Genomic DNA, 25,512 nt, shown 5'->3' with positions numbered 1-25,512 from the left:
GGCAGAAGCATCACAAATGTGAGGCCAGCTAGGATTGCTTAGTAAGACTCTGTCTCAAAAAAAAAAAAAATTAATGACCAGATTCCTGTACAAAAGCACAGACCAAAAGAGTGTTGGAGCATTTAGTCAGATTTATGGGCTAAGAGAAATAAATGCAGTGTTAGAGTTTTTCTGCATTGGGTTGGGAGGAACAGTCTGTGTAACTGTGTGGAGGAGTGAAAAAATTTTCATTTTAAACTCTTAATGTGAAATTTTAAGCTTAGTTTCCTTTCAAATCCTCATGTGTATTTAGCGTTGAAGAGAGCCGAGGTCCTTCAGTTGCTGCTACTTGACTTCACAGAGAGTAGAAGAAAGATGAGTTCCTGTTGAGAGTAATGGTCACCTGTAACCATGGCAACATGGGAGCATGCAAAAAAAAAAATCAATATCCGAGCAGGGTGCTCAGGACAGATTTATCAGCCAATGCTCACACCTCTCTGAGAGGTCACAACTATGCCCTTTTGTACTAGGATCACTGCTAGAGAAGGCCACACAATACCCCTTTGAGTCATGAGGCAGGATTGGCCTTGCGTGTATGAATTCAGGATTTGAAACCAACTGACATGTTGATTTTGGGTATATACAGCATCTGCTAGAATTTAAGTATGAATCCTGGCACATGCCATAGCATAGTATCTGCCTTCTAGAACTGCTCTGAAAGAATGAGTGAATAACGTGGAGCTGTGAGGCTTATGCCTGATGTGCAGTAAGTTCAGTGGATCCTTTGGTGGCTTGAATAAGAATGGCCCTCCAAGGCTCATATATTTGAATGCTTAGTCACTAGGAAGTGGACCTCTTTGATAGGATTAGAAGGATAGGAGGTGTGGTTTTATTGGAGGAAGTATGTCACTGGGGGTGGGCTTTGAGCTTTCAAAGGCCCATGCCAGGCCCAGCCTCTCTCTGCTTGCAGATCAGGGTGTAGCTCTCTGCTACTGCTCCAGTGCCATGCTCGCCACCATGCTCCTTGCCATGATAACGATGGACTCACCCTCTGAAACTGTAAGGAAGCTCCCTATAAAATGCTTTCTTTTGTAAGAGTTGCCTTGGTCGTGGTTTCTCTTCATAGCAATAGAACAGTAACTAAGACAAATCCTGTGATGCCTGCAGTGACTCTAGATTCTGAGACAGAGAAGGCTAGAGGCCAGGCTCTGTCTTCCAGTTCGCCATACCAGTTTGTCCCTTTGTAGTCCAGTCTATCCCAGGCCGGGGACTATTGTCATAACTCTCATATTTAAACGACCTGGGCAAAGGCTAGCCATGCTAGGCAGAGTCCATTGTTCCACTTGAAGAATAGCTGGTTTGTTATTCTTCTGGTCAGAGGAAGCAAGATGGTTCCAACCCCTGCTCCCAGTTCCCACCCTACTTGTACATCCAGCTCCTCATACTCTACAAATCATACTCCACCCATCTCAACCTTTATCATGTTAAATTTCCTTCTCTCTGCCAGCACAGACTATAACATGAGCCTTTGGGAAATAAGCAAGCTCCAAGTTTTCTAAATAGTGTGCTGAGAAATTCTGATAGGAGAGCTAGGCTGTAACAGAAGTGTTCAGTGGGCATTAAAGTCTGGATGGCACTGGTTACTACATTTCCAAACTAAGCTAAAACCCTAAACTATTCTGCCATGCAGAGCTCTGGCTTTGCTTTATTGAGTTCCCCCAACCAATCAACTATGGAAAGATTTTCTTTTTACTGTTTAAGAATGTCGTACATGCATATATGTTTTGATCAAATCTACCTCTCATTTCCCCCTCTCCAGTCCCTCTCCTAATCCCACCCCACCTTCCACGCCCAGCTACTTTTCCCTCCCAATTTTATGTGCTCTTTAGAAAAACAAAACAAAACACATACTCAGGCCAGGCATGGTGGTGCACATTATTAATCCCATCGCTCAGGAGGCTGAGGCAAGTGGATCTCTGTGAGTCGGAGGCCAGCCTGATCTACAGAGAGCAAGTTCCAGGGCAGCCAGGGCTACTTACAAAGACCCTGTCTCGAAAGAATTCAAACAAACAGATAAACAGTGTCAATGTAGTGATCCCTGTATGTGCATTGGGGTAGGACTATAAACTGACGCATGGATAGCCTCTCAGAGGCCAAATCCCAGAAGAAAACAGGTTCTCCCTCCCGCTGCAGCCATCACTTGCCAATAGCTCCTCAGCTAGCTGAGGGGCTTTGTGAACCCCATCCCATCTGTGCTGGAAATTTGTATGGCTTCCTTGTGTGCACGTGGTCCCAGCTTCTGTGAGTTCCTGTGTGCAATAACACTGTCGTGTCCAGCAAACACAGTTTCACTGCACACATCATTCCCTCTTCCCTTTGTGGTCTTTCCTCTCGCTTCTTCTCCCATCATCTTTAAACACTGTACAGAATTCCCACTCAGAGCAGAGCACTTCACAGTCTCTTATTCTCTGCATGGTGACTAGTTGTTGGTCTCTTTATTAATTGTCATCCACTGCAAAGGAAGCTTCTCTGATCTGAACTAAATGATGCACTAGTCTATGGTATAAAAACAAGAACTTGGGCAGTTTATTACTACATCTACTATTTAGCATAATAACAATATTAGGTTATCCCCTAGAGCTTATGATATTCAGCCACGGGTTTGGGGCCTAGTTAATAATACCAAGCATGAGTTGCATTCTTAGGGAACAAGGTGTCTTGAAAGCAGTGATGGCTGATAAGAGTCCTGGAGAGATATGAGATAGAAGAGGTGAATAGAGCAGAGAAGGAAAAAGAAGCGAAGATTGTCCCCACGGGATGTTAACTGGGTTTAGATCTTATCTTGGATGTGGTCCATATATCAGCTTCCTAGTTCTTTACCATAGACTAGACCCCAGATGCTCCTCCTCTGCCAGCTGAACCATGCTAACACCTGCCAGCCCCTCAGCAAAGCTGGATCACCTGCCTCCCCCAGCTTCTCAGCCCCTCACTGATACTTTCTATCACTTTTCTGGAATCTTCATGGGACCTTGGGAAATCAGTTTTATTGGAAGCAGCCTCTTCCAAGGTGAGCAAAGTTGCTGACATGAAATGTATAAAATGTACAAAACCTGAATGCAAATGTGTGGAATCCCTCCTCATCTTTTCCCATATGCTCAGTGAATTCTAGCAAGCCAAAGATATTGCTTGCTTTGCTGCTAATGGGCATTTTACTGTGTACAAGGCAGAAAGCAAGTCTTAGCTTTCAAGGGCAGGCTACTATGTGGGCACATAGATGGATATATCCTGGGACATATTACATATTGATTGACTTCCCTCCATTGAACTGAATGGGCTGTTCTCTGTGTGTTGTGTGGTGAGGTTTAGCAAGTTAAGCAGCTTCACCTTGCTCACCTCCTTCAGTACTAGAGGCCAGAGAACCCCCTGTTCTGTTGGCTCAGGACTCAATCTAATGGAAGGAAACCCTTGGACATCATGATGCAGAAGACCCTGTCATCAAAACTCCTGTCATGGGAGGCCCAGGAGAATACTGCTGTTTTACCATTCTTTCCCTTTCTTCCTTCAAAAATTCCCCACTCAGTATCTTCCATTTCTTCTAAATCTATCATCTCCTCTGATTTCTGAGTCAGGTCTTCCCAGAGGACTGGCTACAGAGTAGGGTTCTGTCTTCTCAACCGTTCTTTGTTAAAATCCCACTGGGACAAAGAGTAAACAATAGACCTTCAAGCAAGAGTCTAGCAACTGAGTAGGACTGCTTGCTGTAGACACATGATTTAGATGTGTTTAGGTTTAGATTCTCAACACCCAACTAAAATCCTGGCTTGACCACTGGTGCCAATAACCCCAGCACTCAGAGGTGGGGGATAGGGGAAGCACAATCAATCCATCATCCAGAGCTGGGTCTAAAGGTGACTGAGACTGCTGGAGACAGATAGATCTCTGGGACTTGCTGGACAACTGGCCTAGCAGAAAAACCAGAGAACTCCAGATTCATATTCAGAGAGAGAGCCTGTGGTACGAGAATAAGACGCAGAATGATAGAGCATGACACTCTGCTTCCTCCTTTGATTTCCACATGGGCACACATACACACACACACACACACACACACACACACACACACACACAGAGAGAGAGAGAGAGAGAGAGAGAGAGAGAGAGAGAGAGAGAGAGAGAGCATTGGTTCATCTTTTTCCACTGGGATGACTTTAAAGAATTCCCTAAGCATGTTTGAGCTAGATGGAACATGGTAGTCTGGGTAGTAGGGAGCATTAAAAGTATTCATCTATAATTGAGAGTTAGCAGATCTTCAGTTAACCTTTCCTTTTATGTTTGCTTGGTGGGTTTTTTTGTTGTTGTTGTTGTTTTTGTTTTGGTTTTTTTTTTTATCTCACACTGACCCTGAGTTCTCTCAGTGTATATACAGAACAATCAAGGCACATTTCCTAGACTCTTCTGAAGGAACCTCAATATCTACCCTTCAACAATCCTTCCCACAGCCAGCTTCCCTAGCCAGTGGTCCCAGAGACTTACTGTCCTGAGTTTTGACTCCTAGACTGTCAGTGAAGAACTAGAAAGACCCATTCCCTTCCTGCAGTCCTTCAGTTGCTCCATCACACAGTACCAGGACAAGTCAATGCTCTACCACACAGTACTAGGAAAAGTCAATGTTCCTTCACACAGTACCAGGACAAGCCAATGCTCCATCACACAGTACCAGGGCAAGTCAATAATGCTCCATCACACAGTACCAGGACAAGTCAATGCTCCATCACACAGTACCAGGGCAAGTCAATGCTCCATCACACAGTACCAGGGCAAGTCAATGCTCCATCACACAGTACCAGGACAAGTCAATGCTCCATCACACAGTACCAGGGCAAGTCAATGCTCCATCACACAGTATCAGGGCAAGTCAATGCTCCATCACACAGTATCAGGGCAAGTCAATGATCCATCATACAATACCAGGGCAAGTCAATGCTCCATCACACAGTACCAGGGCAAGTCAACGTGTTGTGCAGGTGTCGAGAGACCACCCCCCAGCAAGACCACCACAGAGCTGATATCCCATGCAAAACACACAAGTGTTTACTGATAACAAGCAAGCCCAGGCTTGGTCCGTGTCCAACATTCCAATACAGTGGGTGGAGGAGGACAGCCCTGAGCTCTCCAAGTGAGAGATTTTTAAAGGGAAAAACCACAAGCAGGGTGGTACAAGCCTTTGTGTCATATGATCGGGTGAGGGTTTGTAACTTTTGAATTTACTGGTTGGGGGTTACAGTTATCATTCTGGGGCAGGCCTGGACAAGCACCAGGCTCTGCCCTTGAGCTGCCATGGAGGCTGGCTGGCCTAGCACGTTCTGACTGTGGGGACTGACTCAATGGCCCAGGCTCTGTCCTTGACTCATACACATAGCTGTGAGTTGGTGAGGGGTCCCAGACAGTAAGCAATTGGCTGAACCTTGAGCAGTCAGAGTACGTGCAGAAAGGGAGCTACTGCAAGGACTATGTCTTTTGTTCATGGCCCTCCCAGAAACTGCTTGCTCAAGTCTCAGGAAACTGAAATTGAGGCCTGATCTGTGAGAGCAGACTGAGCAGCCTGTTACGGCGTCTGCTTGGTCCTTTCAAATGCTCCATCACACAGTACCAGGGCAAGTCAATGCCCCATCACACAGTACCAGGGCAAGTCAGTATTCCATCACACAGTACCAGGAAAAGTCAATGTTCTGTCACACTGTACCAGGGCAAGTCAATGCTCCATCACACAGTACCAAGGCAAGTCAATGCTCCATCACACAGTACCAGGGCAAATCAATATTCCATCACACAGTACCAGGAAAAGTCAATGTTCCATCACACTGTACCAGGGCAAGTCAATGCTCCATCACACAGTACTAGGGCAAGTCAATGCTCCATTGCACAGTACCAGGGCAAGTCAATGCTCCATCACACAGTACCAGGGCAAGTCAGTATTCCATCACACAGTACCAGGAAAAGTCAATGTTCCATCACACTGTACCAGGGCAAGTCAATGCTCCATCACACAGTACCAAGGCAAGTCAATGCTCCATCACACAGTACCAGGGCAAGTCAGTATTCCATCACACAGTACCAGGAAAAGTCAATGTTCCATCACACTGTACCAGGGCAAGTCAATGCTCCATCACACAGTACTAGGGCAAGTCAATGCTCCATCGCACAGTACCAGGGCAAGTCAATGCTCCATCACACAGTACCAGGGCACATCAATGCATTGTGTGGAACTATTCGAAGTGTGGCTAAGACATCTCAAGTGACACAAAGCAAGCTAATAACTGAATTGTGCTCCTGGGAGTTAATAAGACTTCCAGTATGGATTGTTCTACCTCCCCCACATTGTAACTGCCGTTGACTCACGTCATCTCTCCTCTGCTGTCCACATCTTTCTTCATCTAGCACTCACTTGCCTTGCTATTTAGACACGGGTTTCTATTCCTGTATGAAAGTAACTAAACAGCCCGACTAGGAAAACTGTTTTTGCTAATTCCATGGCATGTCGGGAAGGAGACAGAATTTAATTACCTAGTTGAGTAAACAAGTAAAGAAATACAGCAGCCGGGCAATAGAATAAGTAGCTGTTCCGATTTTATCCTTTAAAAAAGCCCAGGCCTGAATTCAGCATTATTCAATTAGGCCATCCAATTACTTTTGTATTGAGGAAGACAAGCCCTTCTGGATAAGCCTGTGTTTCAGGCTTTCTGTGAACAAGACCAAAGAAGAACCAGGCAGATCGTTCAGTGCTTGGGAGGCATAACATTAATCAGGATGTTAGTGGATTATGAGAGTGATTTATGCGGTGCCTGGGGGAATACGTCTTTATTTGGGCAGGGACATGGAGATATTAAAGGGACAGTGCTACACACTGCCTGCCCCGGCCTTCTCTTCGGTTGCAACCACTTGAGTGTCTTGTCTGTGCTGGTGGATTATTAACAGAGGTTATTGGTCACCATGGCAAAACAATTGAACGATTGCACAGAACGTAATCTCATTTATGGGGGTGAAAAAAAAAAAGACGTCAGGTCAGGGATATAAATGCCCATCGCCTTTGAGGGCCTGCTGTAGCTGAGAAGTGAATCGACTCCAAGGACACAGTTCAAAAAGCTCTGACACTTGGTCCCAAATTTCTTATTGAACCTAGTACAGCTACTGAAACGCGCTGCCAAAACCTCTGTGGAGACCCGTGAAGCAGGTGGTGAGGAGCCTTTGATCTCTGTGCTTTACTGTGCCACCCCAGCATGTGCACTGGGGGCTGTGCCAAGTGCCTGGGGGGCACCCTCATTCCCCTGGCTGTGTTTGGCCTCCTGGCGAATATCCTGCTGTTCTTCCCCGGAGGAAAGGTGATAGATGACAACAACCACCTTTCAGAAGAGGTCTGGTACTTCGGAGGAATCCTGGGGAGCGGAGTCTTGGTAAGTAGAGAAACCTTAATCTTCCCATAAAATTCCCCTGCTCCCACCCTTTTCCATTCGGTTCTTAGTACCTAGGATGCCATTCCGCAGCCAACAACCTTTATGTACTGAAAAGCAGTGCCTTAATATGCTTCCCCTTCCTATTAGTGGCTGGGGACACCTTGGTTTATTAAAGTGGTTCATCCCCAAGCTTGGGCTGGAATCATCATAGGACATTTGAGCCCAGAGAATCAAGCTAACAGCCACTTGATTGCTTTACTCCAATAAAACAGTGCCAATAAGAATTATGAACAAAACACAGTGCTTTCTATAAATGGACTGAGTTAGAACACAGAGGTGCAGGAGCTGATGCTTAGCTCTCAGTCCAGACCTCACCGTTTCTTTACCCCTTGTTTCCAACACGGGTGGGAGCTCCAGGTTGTAGTATGACACCAAGATTTTTCCTTGCCCTAACCCACCCTTTAAATGAAAACTTGAGATGCCGGCTCTTAAAATCTCCTCACACAAGTTGGTCAGTCAGGCCAAATGGAACCCCCATACTCAAAACTACCTATCTACCCGTGAGCCATGAGAGCACATCTGAGGTATTCACTGGCCAGAAAGAAGTTCGGGCTTCCCTTCCACCCCAGACACTCTGAGCACTTCTCTTGCTGACAGATGATCTTCCCGGCGCTGGTGTTCCTGGGCCTGAAAAACAATGACTGCTGTGGATGCTGTGGCAATGAGGGCTGCGGGAAACGATTTGCGGTGAGTTGTTATGGGGTCAGTCAGTCGCCAGAATCTCTCTGGGGTTCACTGCTGGCTTGTGCTGGGCAGCACGGGTGTGACGAACAAGTGACCAGCCCCAACCAAGACTCCTGGGACGTCGGGTACAGGATTAAGCTCTGATTCTCACTGGTACAGAATAATAAGAATAAATATATTAAATTCCACAACCTTCCTCCTCAGAGGTATAGAGACATCGCGTTTTACAAGTACCCAGCAATGTCAGAGCTTTAGAACCGAGGTGGTGATGCCACATAAAAAGGGCAGAGGTGGGGCCACAGGCTTCCCTTTGCCACTAAGAAGCCAGGAGAACTTGAACAAATTGTATCTTTCTTCTGGCTCTGAATTGCCTCATCATTAAAGGAGGCCTGGGGCAGGATAAAAGATGTTATCTCCCCTCCCTAATCGCTCCCTAAGCTCCCTTCTTTACCACAGCCAAGGGCACTATTTCTGGAGGCCCAGCATTTTTCAGACACCCAGAATCTGACTCAGGATTTCAGCTTCCTCTCCTGCTTCATGTGGCCATTCGTCTTTTAGTTGGTCAACTGGAGACTAGGGAGGCATAGATGTTCCCAGGGGAGCAGAAAGAATGCTGGCATGCAGGTCAGGTCCCATTTCTGCAACTGGGCAAGTCACCAACCATAAGATAAGCGGGTTGGATGGGATCAGAATTCCCTAGATATGGACCAAACCCTGGTACACAGATATGTGTGTCCAAACAACAAAGAATGTTTTCTCTCACTTATCTTCCAGTTGTTTTCATTCTGTAAAGGAAAGAAACTCTTCTTTTGATGGGGATAAGTCTTTTCTGTTTCTAAACCTTCAAACCTCTCTTCTAACAAAGGAAGAACAATCCAAGGCTCTAGGAACACAAGCAACATTGGGTGACTAAAATTGAATAACGCTATGTTCATGTTTGCTAACAATTTCAGTTTCTCTTTCAAAATAGTGATATAAGTGAATAAAACACTTGGCTTAAAAACTATTAAACATTTGGGTATATGATGAGGGAAAATATGATGAAGGTAGCCCCTGGGTTTGATGAAGAGTAAAGGATGCTCCTGCTCCAGGTTTCCAGGATTCACATTCCCATCAAGGAGACACCTAAGCCCACTTTAAATTCTTGAAAGCCCATTCTGAAACAGAACCACCTTGACATTTCTTTCTCGCCATCATCTGTCCATTTATTCAAGAAAGAAGGTATTTATTTACCAAGCACACACAAAAGACCGTTGTGCTCTGTGCATAATACACTGACGTTTTTTGTATGACATCATATCATTCATAAAATATCACTTCTAAAAATCATAAGTGCTGAAAATTGTCATTTCAGCATTTAAAAATCATCATTTATGAAGAGTGTAAGAAATGACTATTCATTTGGTATAATTGTGTCAAATGTTGTATATACTTGATAATATTTTCATATGATTAACTATAAAAGAAGTGCTATATAATTCATTTTTTTCATTGGACCATTTATAATTTGTCAACTTTGAAAGATAAGTTGGAGATGAAGGTTTGAAAAAAATAGCAGTTAAGGAATTTGGATGAAAATAAAGAAAAACCATATCTTAGAAGTCTGTCTTTGCATTTCTGATGCTGGGCAGAACTAGATGATGACTGACTGCTAAAAAAAATAGGTGTGCAGGCTGAGAGGTGTGCAGGCTTGCTTGTGTGCTTCAGGGTTTCTCTATAACTACAGTGAGAACTGAAACTGTGCTCAACGTATTATATACAAAACTTTAATTTCATTAGATATAAATGAAGTAAATAATACAGCAAGAAATTCGTGTTGTTCCCAGCACAGTTGAGCAAACTTGTTCTGAAATATTTTGTCTGGTCGATATATATCATCTACCAGGGTTCCTGAGGCCTCCAGTTGGGATCTGCTCTTGGAGAGGGTTGAGGATAGCCACACCCTATCCGCCAGCTGTGCAGACTGGAAACCAAGGCTTCAAGCCTTAGCTACTAGAGACCAGGGCACCGTGGCTGGATAGTCAGCACCCCAGTTTCTTGTTTTGGATGGGTTTGTTCTTTAATCAATGATGAGAGCACAAAATGTACCTGTATGTCTTACTTCTTTTCAAATGACAAAAAATTAGCCTAGTATCACTGCCTCACAGCACCACCGTAGCCTATCCTGTGTTGGTATGGCCTGTGCTGACATGGCTCTAAGGTTCCATACTGGTTGCTTGCTAGAACCTGGTAGTGTCCCAGTCCCCCTCCAAGACCGTGTTTATAGTCCAAGTCCCATGCTTTGTAGCTATACTCCTTCTGTTCAGAGGCTCTGGGACACCAAGTGAGGCAATTAACAGACAGACATATTGTCAGAAACACACACACACACACACACAGCTGCATCATCATTTAAATACTACGATGGTAAACATCTGAATTATTTTTGTAGATACTTAAGGCATTTCCTTACAAGTAAACAACACCCCAATTGTCTGTGGAGCTCTGAGAAGCCCTGCCAGTAGAAAGATCTATGAGCAAACACAGCAGAAGCCAGAGCGGCAGTCTCCTCCACCTCCACTGGCACTGTTATGTTTTTCTAGAACATTCCCCAAATGTTCACTGAACTTACACCATTCTTGTCCTTCAGTAATAAAAAGCAAGAATTAGAAGGTGGGTGGCTGGGGAGATAAAGTGAATTTGTAACCTATAAACATCCTTGAAATTACCTAAATCATAGTTGCATTGTGAAATTTGAGAAAATGAGTTAGGCAGTCTCTGTTTCTCTGTCCTCTCTGTCTCTGTCTGTCTCTGTCTCCCTCCTTCCCTCCTCCCTCTCTGTCTCTCTCTGTCTCTCTGCCTCTCCATCTCTGTCTTTCTGTCTCTCTATCTTTGTCTCCCTCCCTCCCTATCCCTCTCCCCCTCCTCTTCCTCTCTCTCTCTCTCTCTCTCTCTCTCTCTCTCTCTCTCTCTCTCTCTCTCTCTCTCTCTCTCTCTCTTATCTCTAACCCCCAACAGGCCCCTGTAAGGGGAGGAGAGAGAAGCCCAGCCCACAGGTTTGAACTCTCTCAGATAAATTAGGCTAATGTGAGCCAGGAAAAACAGTAAGAGCAGGTACTGTTCTGAGTGGCCTTTGAAGCCCTGACCTGGGTTTGTTTTTAGGTCACACCCTCATCTTCCCATGCCTAAGAGTCTCAGCGACTTCTAACTGCTTGTCTGTGTGGTCACTGCCCCCTGTACTCTCTTTAATGTTTGGAAAATGTTGACCTCTCAGGGCCCAGTAGGACAACTCATTAATTTTATCAACTCGTTCACTTTAGTAAAGGGCCATTTAGAAACTTTGGACTTGACTCAAAGTTGAGCGTCTTTAATGATGGGATGAAAAGTAGATTGATAAAGGAGATAGCTGGGGGCAAGGCAGATATTTCAGCGTTCTTAACATTATCAGGTAATAAATCCAGATTTCCACACCCAGGCAGGGCAATGGGGTTGACTTTTTGAAGAAAGATCTTGGTCTCATAAGGCAATCTATGAGCAATTGAGTCAGTGTGTCTTCCTGTGCTCAGCTCACCACTGCCCCCTTCAGACAGATCCTGGATACCTAGCTCTTTATTCTTCCAACAGTCAATTGGAGGAAACTCAAGAAACACAATGCTTTTAAAGAATGTGTTATCATAAAGTAAGAAGTTAAAGTGTGGATCTACATTTTTCACTGTTATCTACCCTTTGAAAAATGATCTTCTTTGACTAGGAATGACACTCAGTAGTAAAATGCTTACCTACCATGCATATGCCACTAGGTTTAGTCCCCAGCATATTAAAAATTTAAAGAAAAAACAAAACAAAAAAAGTAAAATGCCCTGTTGCAAATTGAATCATGGAAATGACATTTGTTAACTTTCAGAAAGACATTACCAGAATCAGAGAAAGATTAGTGTAACAAAAAGGAAGCGGAAACCCCAGTGAGTGTTCAGTGTCAAAGACGTATAAACTCAGGGGAAATAATTGCTGGGCGAATAAAGTAAAGAATACCAGGAGGGGTGAGAGCAGATTTTTATACTTTCTCAGGCTTAATCCTTACAAACGCCCTTTGGGCTACACAATAAAGTCCTCATTTTATAAATGAAGAAACCCAGGACCCTGATAGGGAGGTCATAAAGTGGACATGAATTATAAGTTATCTGATTACAGGACTTTCTTATCCTCTGTTTCAAGAAAAGCTTTTACAGCATACAATGTGTACATGCATGTTTAGCAGTGTGAACAGAATGTGTTTGTTGGGGTATAGCTCAGCAGTAGAGCATTTGACTGCAGAGTGTATTTGCTGGGGGACAGCTCAGTGGTAGAGCATTTGACCGCAGAATGTATTTCTGAAACAACCATCTAAGAGGAAATCCATTTACTTCTGTTTTTCTTCCTAGACTTTTGCATTTTGTATTTGTAGAAAGGAAGGTGAGGGCACAACAGTAAAATATTACAGCATAATAATAATAAATTATTATACACTAATATTCATGTATTGAGTGTATTATAGCATCACAGAAATTTTCCTGAGAATAAGCACAAAAGATCCCTGGTGTCTTATCAGTGAGTATTAATGCTGGGTATTATTTAATAGCTCACTCTCACCTTAACCCTGAGAAATATCTGGTTCTTCTAGAGGAATCACTAGTCACTACTGAACAGGTTCCCATACTCATTAATTATTATTATTGAACCTCATTTTATAGAAGAGGAAATGAGGCAGAATGATTAACTTCTCAAGGTCATGTGGGAGAAACCAGGACCCAGAGCCAGCTCCTGCTACCTGTAACTCATACCATGACACAATAGTGTCCCTCTTTTCTATTTAGTCCTTCCAGGGAGATAAAGCATACTGCAGGGCAGAAGCTAGGATTGATGTTCCCATTCTGGACTCCCAAACCTGGCAGACAGAGCTGCTCTCAAGAGGCGCCACCTCAGATGCCACCTCAGAAGCTGTACCCAGTCTTTTGCCTATTCATGTTTTTGTTGTTGGTGGTTTTTGGTTTTGGTTTGTTTGTTTGTTTTGGTTTTGGTTTTTGGTTTTTGGTTTTTCGAGACAGGGTTTCTCTGTGTAGCTTTGCGCCTTTCCTGGATCTTGCTCTGTAGACCAGGCTAGCCTCGAACTCACAGAGATCCGCCTGCCTCTGCCTCCCGAGTGCTGGGACCAAAGGCTTGCACCACCACTGCCCGGCAGAAGTTTTTATCATAAAACCTGTGATAAATGGGACTTAACCTATGCTGGTTTTAAGACAGATCATATCTGGCTGGATGTGGTGGCGCTAGCCTTTTATCCCAGCATAGAGAAGTAGATGCAGGTGGGTCTCTGTGAGTTCTAGGCCAGCCTTGTCTACATAGTGAGGCCTTGTATAAAAATAAAAAAGATAATGTACCCAAATAGTGAACTTGACAACTTTTTAGGACTTTTCTATGTGATATGAATTAAAGCAACATGATGTGATTTGTCTGCTCTAGAAGATTATGAAAATTAGAGTGCTTGTTTTATTTCTTTTTAAGGTGGGGTATTTCAAACTGGAACTCAAAAACAGAACACACCACTCTCCTCTAAAAGTGTAACCCCATGCCCCATTCTTTTTCAGATACACTGTATAGCAAAATAAAGCCCAATCTATTCACTTAAGAATGACTACATTTCTCTCTGTGTCACATTTCCTTCATTCTTGAGAGGAAGTATTGCCATGAAGTCAGCAAATACCAGATCGATGAATTTTAAAACATTTTACTGCCAAAAATTTCAAATGACCTAGATGAAGTTTTTTCAACACAGCAGCCACATGTCTACTGAGGAAGTGGGGAGTGCCTGATCTATGCAAAATACGACCATATTCCAAAGAACTGATACAAAAAAGACACATATTTTATTCTAATTACAATGTTGGAATGATAACATCTTAAATATGTAAAATTAAACAAAGTACAAGGCTAAAGTTAATATCTTCTTTATTTTCTTTAAGCTAGGACATTCACATTATATATGAAATTAATATTAGTCAGAGGTGGTCTAGGAGAAGTTCAAAGGGTTACAGTTTGATAAAAGGGAACACCATTCCCTTGTTGATAGTTTTTGTTAATCTGACTTCTCATTTCCATAAATGGGGATGTGTTTACCTCTGTACTCACTCTTTGCCATTATCCTCTTATAGTCTAGGTGAAAATTATATATGAACACCCTCTCAAAATAACCTTTACCTTTTTTTTTCTAGACAGGTTCTTATGTATCCCAGGCTGCTTTAAACTTGACATATAGCCAAGTATGACCTTGAATTTCTGATCCTCCTGCCTCCACCTCCAGGATCATGAATTATAGGTATGCATCATTGTGTCCAGTTTTCAAAAATATGTAAAATAACATTCCCTGGTTTTAAAGTAAATTCATTATATTAAAGGGTTCAAAAAATATTAAAACAGCCAATGCATGAAATGTTAGCAGAAGTGCTTTTATACTAACACATTGAATAGTAAGATGTGGTATCAAGTAAGCAGAAAGCTATTTCAATTTTATTTTGTTTTATGTCTGTGAGAAAATCAATTTCATTCACAAGAAAACTTGAAAATAATACAGTGTCCCACATTGGTAGCCATGGAGTGTGGAGATGTAAGGGTGTGGGTGTGTTACACATTTGAATGGGTAGTAGGTAGAAGGCACTGGACTAGGAGGAAGGAAATTTGGATTCTTAATGTAGCTCTGCCACCTTCTAAATGTGTGACTTGACTATGAATGGGCTCAGTACTTAGGAGGTGGAGGCAGGAGGATTGGAAGTTCAAGGTCATCCTCACCTACCTAGGGACTTAAGAGAATCATGAGCTACATGAGACCTTGTTGAAAAAAAATGAAGACTAGGCTTTGGAAGCAAGCAGCTCCACTACTTTAATATTTATTATCTTGATTTTTATCTATCTCAGTTTGTTGTGGGGGAAGTATAGATGATAACAGCCATGTCACAGGCATTTGAAAGGATAAACATTCCACACATCTGCACAGAAGGCTCTCATCAAGTCAAGCTATTTTTATTAGGTAGAGTTGGGATGGTTGCACCAAGTGGTATCTGAGGTCTTCAAAATTATTAAAATATAACTCTAAAAATACTTAACCATCTTTGTAGAAGAAAGTATGGCTTCTGAAGGCTCTCAGCTAGTTTGAAGATGTGAGGGACCCTTTAACATAGAATCTATTTTTCTGGGAGAGAATCCAGTCTATCTCAAAGAGAATGCAATCTAGCACATGTCAGCAAGTTTTTCCAGACCATCCTACGTCTTTGTCTAAAAGAAGATGAGGCAATATAAGAAAAAACTGCCCTGAATTTAAGATTTCACTCGCCATGCTGAACATTCTCTTCATTCCTAGAGTTAAATAACCTAGCTGTGTGTGACAGAACAGCGATTTTGTTGGAGGTGGCATGGAGAAGCCACAAAGGCAGACAAGAAGCCAGTTAAATAAGCTCCCATGCACCCAACAGGATCTCACAGGGGTTCACAGAACCAAACTCACAGATTCAGTAAGACCATAAATACTTCAAGAAAAAAGGAAAACCGAGTACAGAATTGTCTTATTTTCCCAAAAGGAAACAACCAGAACAAAGCATCCGACAAAAACCACCTACCAACATTAATGCACAAACATGCACTTATATACACACAGTTAACACGTTTATATACATAGTGTGGAGTAGAAAACAAATTTGACATCTTTTAAGCTGGAATGTTTATCCCAGTCACTTATTTTTAAACATATTCATGTTTCTTTGATATTAGTGGTTTTGTTACTATATACACTATGTGCCATTAACAGATTAAAATCTCCTTCATGTCTGTTTGGACACACATAGTTCCCTTTATTTTGAAAGAGGGCCTCACTGTATAGCTCTGGATATCCTGCAACTTATAACATAGAGCAGGCTTGTCTTGAACTCACAAAGTCCTCCTTGCCTCTGCCTCTGAGTGCTGAGATTAAAGATGTGACCCACTACACCCATGCTATTTCTAATTACTATTTAGAAGGAGGCTGAAGAAGTTCTACATATCTCTAATCCTAAACATTTTATCCTTAAACAGGAATTAGCCTGAATGGCCTCCAGAATTGCTTCTGTCATTTGCATTCTAAAAGTCAATTTTGATATTATTACCGCAAAACCATCTTACCCTATCTATACTACTAATTAATCTCTTTTATGTAAAAATATCTTGAACTGGAGTTGTTGAGGTTGCTTAACATAGAAGAGAAAACTGTCAACAGGTGAAGCACTGTCAAGGCGGCCTTCAGATATTTTAAGAGCCGCCATCATAAAGAAGGAAGATGGTATCGCATCTTTTTGTCCTCAGGGAGTGTACCTAGGACCAGCCAGAGTGGAGACCCTCTAGACTCCTAGTCTTCAGCAGCATAAGCAAGATCTATGTGCCACACAGGACATTTGACCAGAAAAATTTTAACTTTGTTACTAATCCCAAGATGCTTTTCTCCTGTAACAGCTTGGCCTTACATATTGGTCCTGTAGATTTTATTCTCATATATATGAATATGATATATATATATATGTGGTATATATTATATATAGATATGATATATGTGATGTATGTTATATATATATATATATACATTGATCTGGAGGTACAGACTTTGTTGCATTCCTCAATTAATCAGTAAGTGAAAAGATGGGAGTGGAGTAATAAAGGGAATATGACACAAAGTTTCATCTGAGAGAGCTATAAGTCCACCTGTAATCACAAATGACTCCTACCCTATGGTCATCATGTTTAGTATCAGGCTGGGCAGGTTTGCTGAGCAGTGTAACCAAGCAGAAGCAATCTCCACACAGCCTAAGAACTTTGGTGCCTCTTCTCCCTTTCAGATGTTCACCTCCACACTGTTTGCTGTGATTGGATTCTTGGGTGCTGGATACTCATTTATCGTCTCCGCTGTCTCCATCAACAAGGGTCCTAAATGCCTCATGAGCAACAGCACATGGGGATACCCCTTCCACAATGGGTAAGCCTCCCCTGTACAATGAACATGATGTCATGGTCCCTTTGCTATGTACTCTTAACATGTTGCCCCTCAAAGCAAAGATGACTCTGAGTTTAAGAGAACTTGTATAGATCTCACCTCTGATTGTCCTTTTGACAAACACAAGAGAAATAACTAGAAGAGTCCACCTTAGCTTTCAGAGAAAATTTGTTGTGTCGCAACTCACAACCAAACACTAGCAGATGTATTTAATATTTTTGTCCTCAAAGGGTGTGCCTGGGACCAGAGTGTAGAACATCTAGATTCCTAGTCTTCAGTAGCATAAGCAGAATCTTCCTGCCACATAGAATACCATAGTGACAGTCTCAGCAGAATACATGAATTCTACAATATTTAATTAAATTCCACAATTACACAGCCGTATTTCAAGTACTCACTAGGTGCTTGTGGCTTGTAGATACTGTGCTAAATAGCAAAAATATAGAACATTTCTATTGTGGCAGATGTTCTGTTAGATAATGACACCCTGTCGTCTGAGAAGCTTGGACCACTTCTCATTTGTTCATTGTCTCAGACCCTCTATTTTGCACAGTGGCTGAACATCCTTGGGGGTCAAGAAATATGGCTGCTGCATCTTCTAGCACATAGAGAATGGGTCCATTAAAAATAACTATGTGGTATACCAATAAACAGCTGTCCTTCAGCATCTTCGGAGGCTCCAGGACATCTGTAGTGATTGATGCACAAGCACCTTGCACAGACTTGTAACAGTATTTGCATATTGTTTATAATACTTGATGCAATGTAAATACTATGCAAACAGCTGATACACCATTTTGCTTGGAGAACAATGACATGTTCATTATGGATGCAATTTTATCAGTTATTTATGATCAACTTTACATATGTGGTACCTGAACATGCAGAGGGATGACTGTATTAACTTAAACTACTGTTTGTTCATTTACAATAAGATCCTTAGAAACTTTCGAGAACTGTCTTCAGACTGGGGAGGCACTGGCTCTGACCTGATGGTCTTGGTGTGTTTACAGGCAGCAAGTACCCCAATCCTATTCTCACAACTAAACAAGCACAGGTCTGTCATCTGCACATCATATGCGGTGACTCCAAGATGGTTTTTTTGTTGTTTTGTTTTGTTTACTATGGAAAGCCCTCATACCTTGCAGTGAGTGAACTGTTGAGACGCCAACACCATAGGGTTGGATTGAGGAACATAGAATTCAGACACCAGCACGCTGAGCCTTCTCTTGAGGTGTTTTGTCAGTCGCTCAGTCTCTCCTCTAGTAGGTGTCAGGAAAGCAGTGGGTTATGTCTTTCTGAAGGACCCTTCTGCTATTACTTCCATCAACACTGTCTTGCAGTGTCAACCATAGCTTCCTGTTGTGTTCTGCTGTGTGAATAACATTGCCCTCCATGCACTTAATGTCAATCAGCCTTCAAAGACAAAGGGCAGAGAAGGAAACACAATGGGGCAAAGCACCACTCCAAAGCAATACAGTAGCCCAGAGGTTCTGACGGGAAAGACCGCTCACACTCCCCTAGAATAGGTAAACTCATGCCCTGCTTGGGATGGAATGGAATCAATGACAAGGTCAGAAGAGTGACCATTGCCCCTGTAGATAACACCAGAAATGTCGACTGAGGTAAAAACAGGAAACCATGTTTGAGAGTGCTGTGTACCCGTGCTTCGAAGGAGGCCTGTTCTCCACCATTCCCCTCCCAGCTGCTTCTGGCCGGTTACCCTTATGTGTGCTCTCATCTGATGTCACTCTGTTTCTCACAGTGACAAGTCACCTCCCAACAGGGTCAGGTGATAGTTTCAGAATGAAAACAGCATAGAGCCAACCTTATTGGATGGGACAAGATTTTGGAATTCTCCCATCTCTGTTCACCGTACAAGAAGAAATTACCCAGGATTAGGAGTGAGGGGAAGTGGCTAGTGTTCCCAAGGGGGCCTCTGTGATCCCAGCTTGGAACGTAAAATTCACAGTTTCTCAGGAACTAGAGAAGTATCCTAGGAGAAAGAGAACTGCTAGGAAACAGTTCTGCTTCGTGTTCCTTTGAGTAGAACTTTCTTTCACCCAACTCTTCCTGTCTGAGACTCTGGGCCACCCTAAAGCTTTGGCCTTAGTCACTGAGGAGGATGCAGGGGGAAGAGCACTGGATGCAAATGTTCAGTTGCAGGGGAGAGGTACCCACACAGGACACTTTTAATTGCTCCTCTTCTGCTCTATGCAAGAGCTGAGTATAGGGCACAGACTTCCACATGGTGGCTGGATCCAGAACCAAATACAATTAAATATTCTTCCTGGAATCTTAATTAAGACTACTGCATCATAATCAAGGTTATTGCCACATATCTCTCATGTCTTCTGTGGAACTGAGGTGACAACTGAGTCTACCCCATAGGCTCCAGTGAGAATATGGTAGCATAATAGGCTTAAATCACTTCTACAATTCCTGTGAGTTTCATAAATAATCATATTTCTATAACTTCTCAAATATAGCTTTGTGTAATGGTAAAAGAACTAGCTTAAGAATTTTGCAGACCTAAATCAAATCCACACACCTCCATTTATTAGCTTCAACTTCCTAATCTCCAGAGTAGGTATGTTCATTCCCTTAGTGAATACTTACCGAAGGTTACCTGTATGCAGGCAATGCATGTCAGGCAACACCTCCTCGTGACAGGAAAGATCTGGACCCCCAGTGCCAGTCAAGACCGGCTCAATGACAGCCACTCACACACTGAACGCTCGCTGTGCTGGGCGTGGGAACAAATGTCGTAGAGACGTGTACTCTTCCCTTGGGGGTGTATGATCCTAAAGAGAAGAAGAGCAAATGGGCAGATAGTGGCAGCATGTGAGGGCAGGGCTTAGGGAGAGGGAAGCCTGGAGCACAGGAGGGCCAACCCACTCTTACTCCCTGCTGCATCGACTCCTGAATCCCTGCCTGAGCACAGGAGGAGAAGTCTGAGCTTCTCCTGAAGAGGTGGCACTGCCTTAGCCTCACAAGGGGTCCCCATCTCCTTCCTCAGCTCCCTTTGCCTCACAGGTGTGGACACACAGTGAGTTGCCAGGTCCACGGAAAATCCAAGACCCTCTCCTCCAGAGGTTACACAGCATTCAAACTGTACCTGTTCACTGGATCTCTATGAACCTGAGAGCTGTGGAGAGACAAAAGTCTGAGGATGTGGTGAGAGGCAGGCATCCCACAAGCCTAGCCACCATGGGCCAATTATTCCACCTTAGCATCTTACGCTCTTTACAAAAGCGTGTCTGCAAAATATTGTACAGTTTTAATCTTTGTAGTCACTACATTTAAGAACGGTAAAGATGAGGCTGGATGTGAGGGCGCATGCCTTCAATCCCAGCACTCAGAATGCAGAGGAGGAGGATCTCCATGAGTTCAAGGCCAGCCTCATCTATGTAGCCAGTTCCAGGATAGCCAGGACTACATAGAGAGACCCTGCCTCAAAATAAACAAAAAAAAAACTGTGAAGACAGGAATAACTACAGACAGATGAGTGCTTGACATAAAGGAAATGTAGTGCTATGAAGGAGGTGTATTATGTCTGAATTCTCATTATGTCACAGATAGCAACACTGATGCCAAGGAAAAGTAGCTAATTTAGTAAGGAACATCTACCTAGTAAGCAGGAAGTCTAGCTTTAAGCCTAGCTTCATCTGAAACCACAATAATGCCAAAGCTCTTTCCATAGACTAAGTAAAATAATGACGTGTTTATTGGTTGCTTGCTATGTGCTTCTGTAAAAGCCTTAATCTTACCAGCACATGTAAGCCTCTCAATAATCCTACAATGTGCCTGATAACGTTATTCAAATCCAGTTCACAGAGAAGTAAGAATCTGCACAACAAGCCACTGCAGCCTCTGCACTTATGAAAGGTGAAGGCATGAACAATGTCCCATTTCTAAACGAAGAACAAAATGAGGCTGGACGTAGCTCAGTGACAGTGCCTAGCATGTGCTAAACCCTGGGTTCTGTCTCCAGTTATAGACTACCTTTTTTTTTAAATCCCGGACAACAGTTTCTCCTCCCTCCTCTCCTCCCAGTTTCCCCCCACACCTCCCCCTGCTCCCCTATTCCTCCTGCATTTCTATTCAGAAAAAGGGCAGGCCTCTCATGGATATCAAGCAAACATGGCATACTAAGCTGCAGTAAGACTAGGCACTGCCCCTCATATTAAGGCTGAACAAGGCAACCCAGTGTGAGGAATAGGTTCCCAATGCAGGTAACAGAGTTAGAGACAGCCCCTGTTTCCACTGTTAGGAGACCCACAAGAAGACCAAGCTACACAACTGTAACATACATGCAGAGTGCCTAGGTCAGTCCCTTGCAGGCTCCCTGATTATCAGTTCAGTCTCCCTGAGTCCCTATTAACTCAAGTTAGTTGATTCTGTAGGTTTTCTTGTGGTGTCCTTGACTATTCTGGCTCCTACAATCATTCCTTCCCCTCTTCCTCAAGATATCCTGAGATCCACCTCATGTTTGGCTGTGGGTCCCTACATCTGTTTACATCAGTTGCGGGGTGAAGCCTTTCTGATGACCATTGGGCTAGGCACCAATCTTTGAGTACAGTAGAATATATCGTTAGGCATCATTACATTGATTTTTTTTCCAGTCATGTTTGGTTCTATCCTAGGTCTCTGGGCTATCTAACCTCTGGGTCTCAGTCCTCCAGGCAGGGTCAGAGGTGGGCTCCCTCTCCTGTCATGAGTGTCAGGCTGGATCAGTCTTCAGTTGGCCACTCCCACAATTTCTGCACCACCTTTACCGCAGCACATCTTGTAGGCAGGACAAATTGTAGGTTGAAGGTTATGTGGCTGGGTTGGTGTCCCAGTCCCTCCTCTGAAAGTCTTGCATGGTCACAGGAGATAGCCAGTTCAGATTACGTGTCCCCTATTGCTAGGAATTTTAGTTGGGGTCACCCTTGTAGATTCCTGGGAGTTTCCACTGCATTAGGTTTCTACCTCACCCTAAAATGCCCCCCTTTTCCAGTAATCTCTTTCAGTACTCTCCTTCTCCACCCCCTCAACCTGATCCCTCCTGTTCCCATCTACACCACCACCACCCCAGACCACCCATGAAATCTATTCTATTTCCCCTTCCCAGGTAGAATGAAACGTCCCACCTTGAGCCCTCCTTGTTACTTAGTTTCTCTGGGTCTGTGAATTGTAAGATGGTTATCTTTTACTTTACAGCTAAATCCACTTATGGATTAATACATGAGTGAATGTCTTTCTGGGTCTGGGCTGCCTCACTCAGGATGATTCTAGTTTCATCTATTTGCCAGAAAATTTCCTAATGTCCTTGTTTTTAAGAACTGAGTAATACTCCATTGTAAAAATATACCAGATTTTCTTTATCCATTCTTTGGTTGAGAAACATCTAGATTGTTTCCAGTATCTGGCAATTAGGAATAATGCTACTATGAACATCGTTGAGCAGGCATCCTTATGGTATGATGGAGCATCCTTTAGGTTTATGTCCAAGAGTGGTATAGCTGGGTCTTGAGGTAAATCAATTCCCAATTTTCTGAGAAACTGCCATATCGGTTTCCAAAGTGGCTGTACAAGTTTGCACTCCTACCAGCAGTGGGGGAGTGTTCCCTTTGCTCCACATCCTCACAAACATGAGCTGTCACTTGTGTTTTTGATCTTAGCCATTCTGACAGGTGTAAGATGGAATCTTAGAGTCATTTTGATTTGCCTTTCCCTGATGGCTAAGGATGTTGAACATTTCTTTAAGTGTTTCTTGGCCATTTGAGATTCCTCTACTGAGAATTCTCTATTTAGATCTATATCTCATTTTTAATCGGATTATTTGGTTTTTTGATGCCTAGTTTCTTGAATTCTTTATATATTTTGGACATCACCCTTATGTCAGAAGTGGGGTTGGTAAAGATCTTTTCCCATTCTATGGACTGCTGTTTTGTCTTATTGATGGTGTCCTTACAGAAGCTTTTTGGTTTCATGAGGTCCCATTTATTAATTGTCCATCTTCGTGCCTGTGCTATTGATACTCTGTTCAGGAAGTTGTCTCCTGTGCCAGTGTGTTCGAGGTTATTTCCCACTTTCCCTTCTATCAGGTTTGGTGTATCTAGCTTTATGTTAAGGTCTTTGATCTACTTGGATTTGAGTTTTGTGTGGGGTGATAGATATGGATCTATTTGCATTCTTCTACTTGCTGACATCCAATTAAACCAGCACCATTTGTTGAAGATACTTTCTTTTTTTCCATTGTATAATTTTTGGCTACTTTGTCAAAAAACAGGTGTCCATAGGTGTGTAGATTTATGTCTGGGTCTTCAGTTTGATCCCATTGGTCCACCTGTTTGTTTTTATGCCAATACCATGATGTTTTTGTTACTATAGCTCTGTAGTACAGCTTGAAATCAGGGATGGAGATGCCTCTAGAAATTATTTTATTGGGCAGGATTTTTTTAGCTATCCTGGGTTTTTGTTTTTCCATACAAACTTGGGTATTGTTCTTTCGAGGTCTGTAAATAATTGTGCTGGGATTTTGATAGGGATTGCATTGAATATGTAGATTGCTTTTGGTAAAATAGCCATTTTTACTATATTAATCCTACCAATCCATGAGCATAAGAGATCTTTCCATCTTCTGATCTTGTCTCCAATTTATTTCTTCAAAGACTTTAAGTTTCTGTCATACAAGTCTTTCACTTGCTTGGTTAGAGTTACATCAAGACATTTTATATTATTTGTGGCTATTGTAGAAGGTATTGTTTCTCTGATTTATTCTCAGCCCATTTATCATTTGTATATAGAAAGACTACTAATTTTTTTTTAGTTAAGCTTGTTTTCTGACACTTGACTAAAGGTGTTTATCAGATGTAGATCCCTGGTAGAATTTTTGGGGTTGCTTATGTATATTATCGTATCATCTGCAAATAGAGAAACTTTGACTTCTTCCTTTCCAATTTGTATCCACTTGATCTCCTTTAGTTGTCTTATTGTTCTAGCTAGCACTTAGCATACTATATTGAATAGATACGGAGATAGCAGACAACCTTGTCTTGTTTCTGATTTTAGTGGAATTGCTTTGAGTTTCCACTTAATTTGTGGTTGGCTATAGGCTTGCTGTAAATTGCCTTTATTGTGTTTAAATATGTCTCTTGTATCCCTGATCTCTCCAAGACCTTTATCATGAAGGGGTGCTGGATTTTGTCAAAGGCTCTTTCAGCATCTAATGAGATGATCATGTGGTTTTTTTCTTTCAGTTTGTTTATATGGTGGATTACATTGACTGATTTCCATGTGTTGTACCATCCCTACCATCTCTGGGATGAAGCCTACGTGATAATGGTGGATGATGTTTTTGATGTGTTCTTGGATTTGGTTTGCAAGTATTTTATTAAGGTTTTTTTTTTTGCATTAATGTTCATGAGGGGAATTGGTCTGTAATTCTCTTTCTTTGTTGAATCTTTGTGTGGTTTAGGTTTCAGAGTGACTACGGCCTCATAGAATGAATTTGGCAATGTTCCTTCTGCTTTTATTTTGTGGAATAATTTGAGGAGTATTGGTATTAGGTCTTCTTTGAAAGACTGATAGAATTCTGCACTAAAACCCTCTGGCCCTGGGTTGTTTCTGGTTGGGAGATTTTAATGACTGCTTCTATTTCCTTAGGGGTTATAGATCTATTTAAATTGTTTATCTGATCTTGATGTAACTTTGGTAAGTGATATCTATCAAGAAAATAATTCATTTCTCTTAGATTTTCCAAATTTTTTTTGGAGTACAGGTTTTTGAAATATGACCTAATGATTCTTTGGGTTTCCTCAATGTCTGTTGTTATGTCCCCCTTTTGCTTTCTGATTTTATTAAATTGGACATTCTTTCTCTGCCTTTCAGTTAGTTTGGATAAGGATTTGTCTATTTTGTTGATTTTTTTCAAAGAACCAACTCTTTGTTTCATTGATTCTTTGTATTATTCTTTTTGTTTCTATTTTTAATGATTTCGGCCCTCAGTTTGATTATTTCCTGCTGTCTGATCCTCTTGGGTATGCTTACTTCTTTATGTTCTAGAGCTTTCAGGTGGACTGTTAAGTTGGTAGTATGATATCTCACCAATTTCTTATTTAAACACTTAGTGCTATGACCTTTCCTTTTAGCACGGCTTTCATTGTGTCCCATAAGTTTGGGTATGTTGTACATTCACTTTCATTGAATTCTAGTAAGTCTTTAATTTCTTTCTTTACTTCTGCCTAGTAGTCTTCTACCCTGGGTTCTGTTCCCAATTATCCATCACCTTTTAAAAAAATGCAAAGGAGTTCTTTCTCTTTCTTCCTC

At 42.3% G+C, this 25,512-nt stretch overlaps 1 protein-coding gene across 1 annotated transcript in view; it reads left to right on the top strand.

The window, feature by feature from the left end:
* Tm4sf4 (transmembrane 4 L six family member 4) overlaps positions 1-25,512 on the top strand; it is a 60,676-nt gene that overhangs the window by 29,382 nt on the left and 5,782 nt on the right. Inside the window, exons 2-4 of the mRNA XM_059265099.1 lie at positions 7,160-7,430; positions 8,088-8,177; positions 17,042-17,178. Coding sequence (XP_059121082.1) covers positions 7,257-7,430; positions 8,088-8,177; positions 17,042-17,178 — 401 coding nt within the window. The 5' untranslated portion in view covers positions 7,160-7,256. The remainder of the gene's footprint in view (positions 1-7,159; positions 7,431-8,087; positions 8,178-17,041; positions 17,179-25,512) is intronic.

Source organism: Peromyscus eremicus, chromosome 6 (assembly GCF_949786415.1).
Source record: "Peromyscus eremicus chromosome 6, PerEre_H2_v1, whole genome shotgun sequence".
Lineage (NCBI taxonomy): Eukaryota > Metazoa > Chordata > Mammalia > Rodentia > Cricetidae > Peromyscus > Peromyscus eremicus.
Note: the sequence above shows the minus strand (reverse complement) of the source record. Positions and strands in the feature narration are given on the sequence as shown.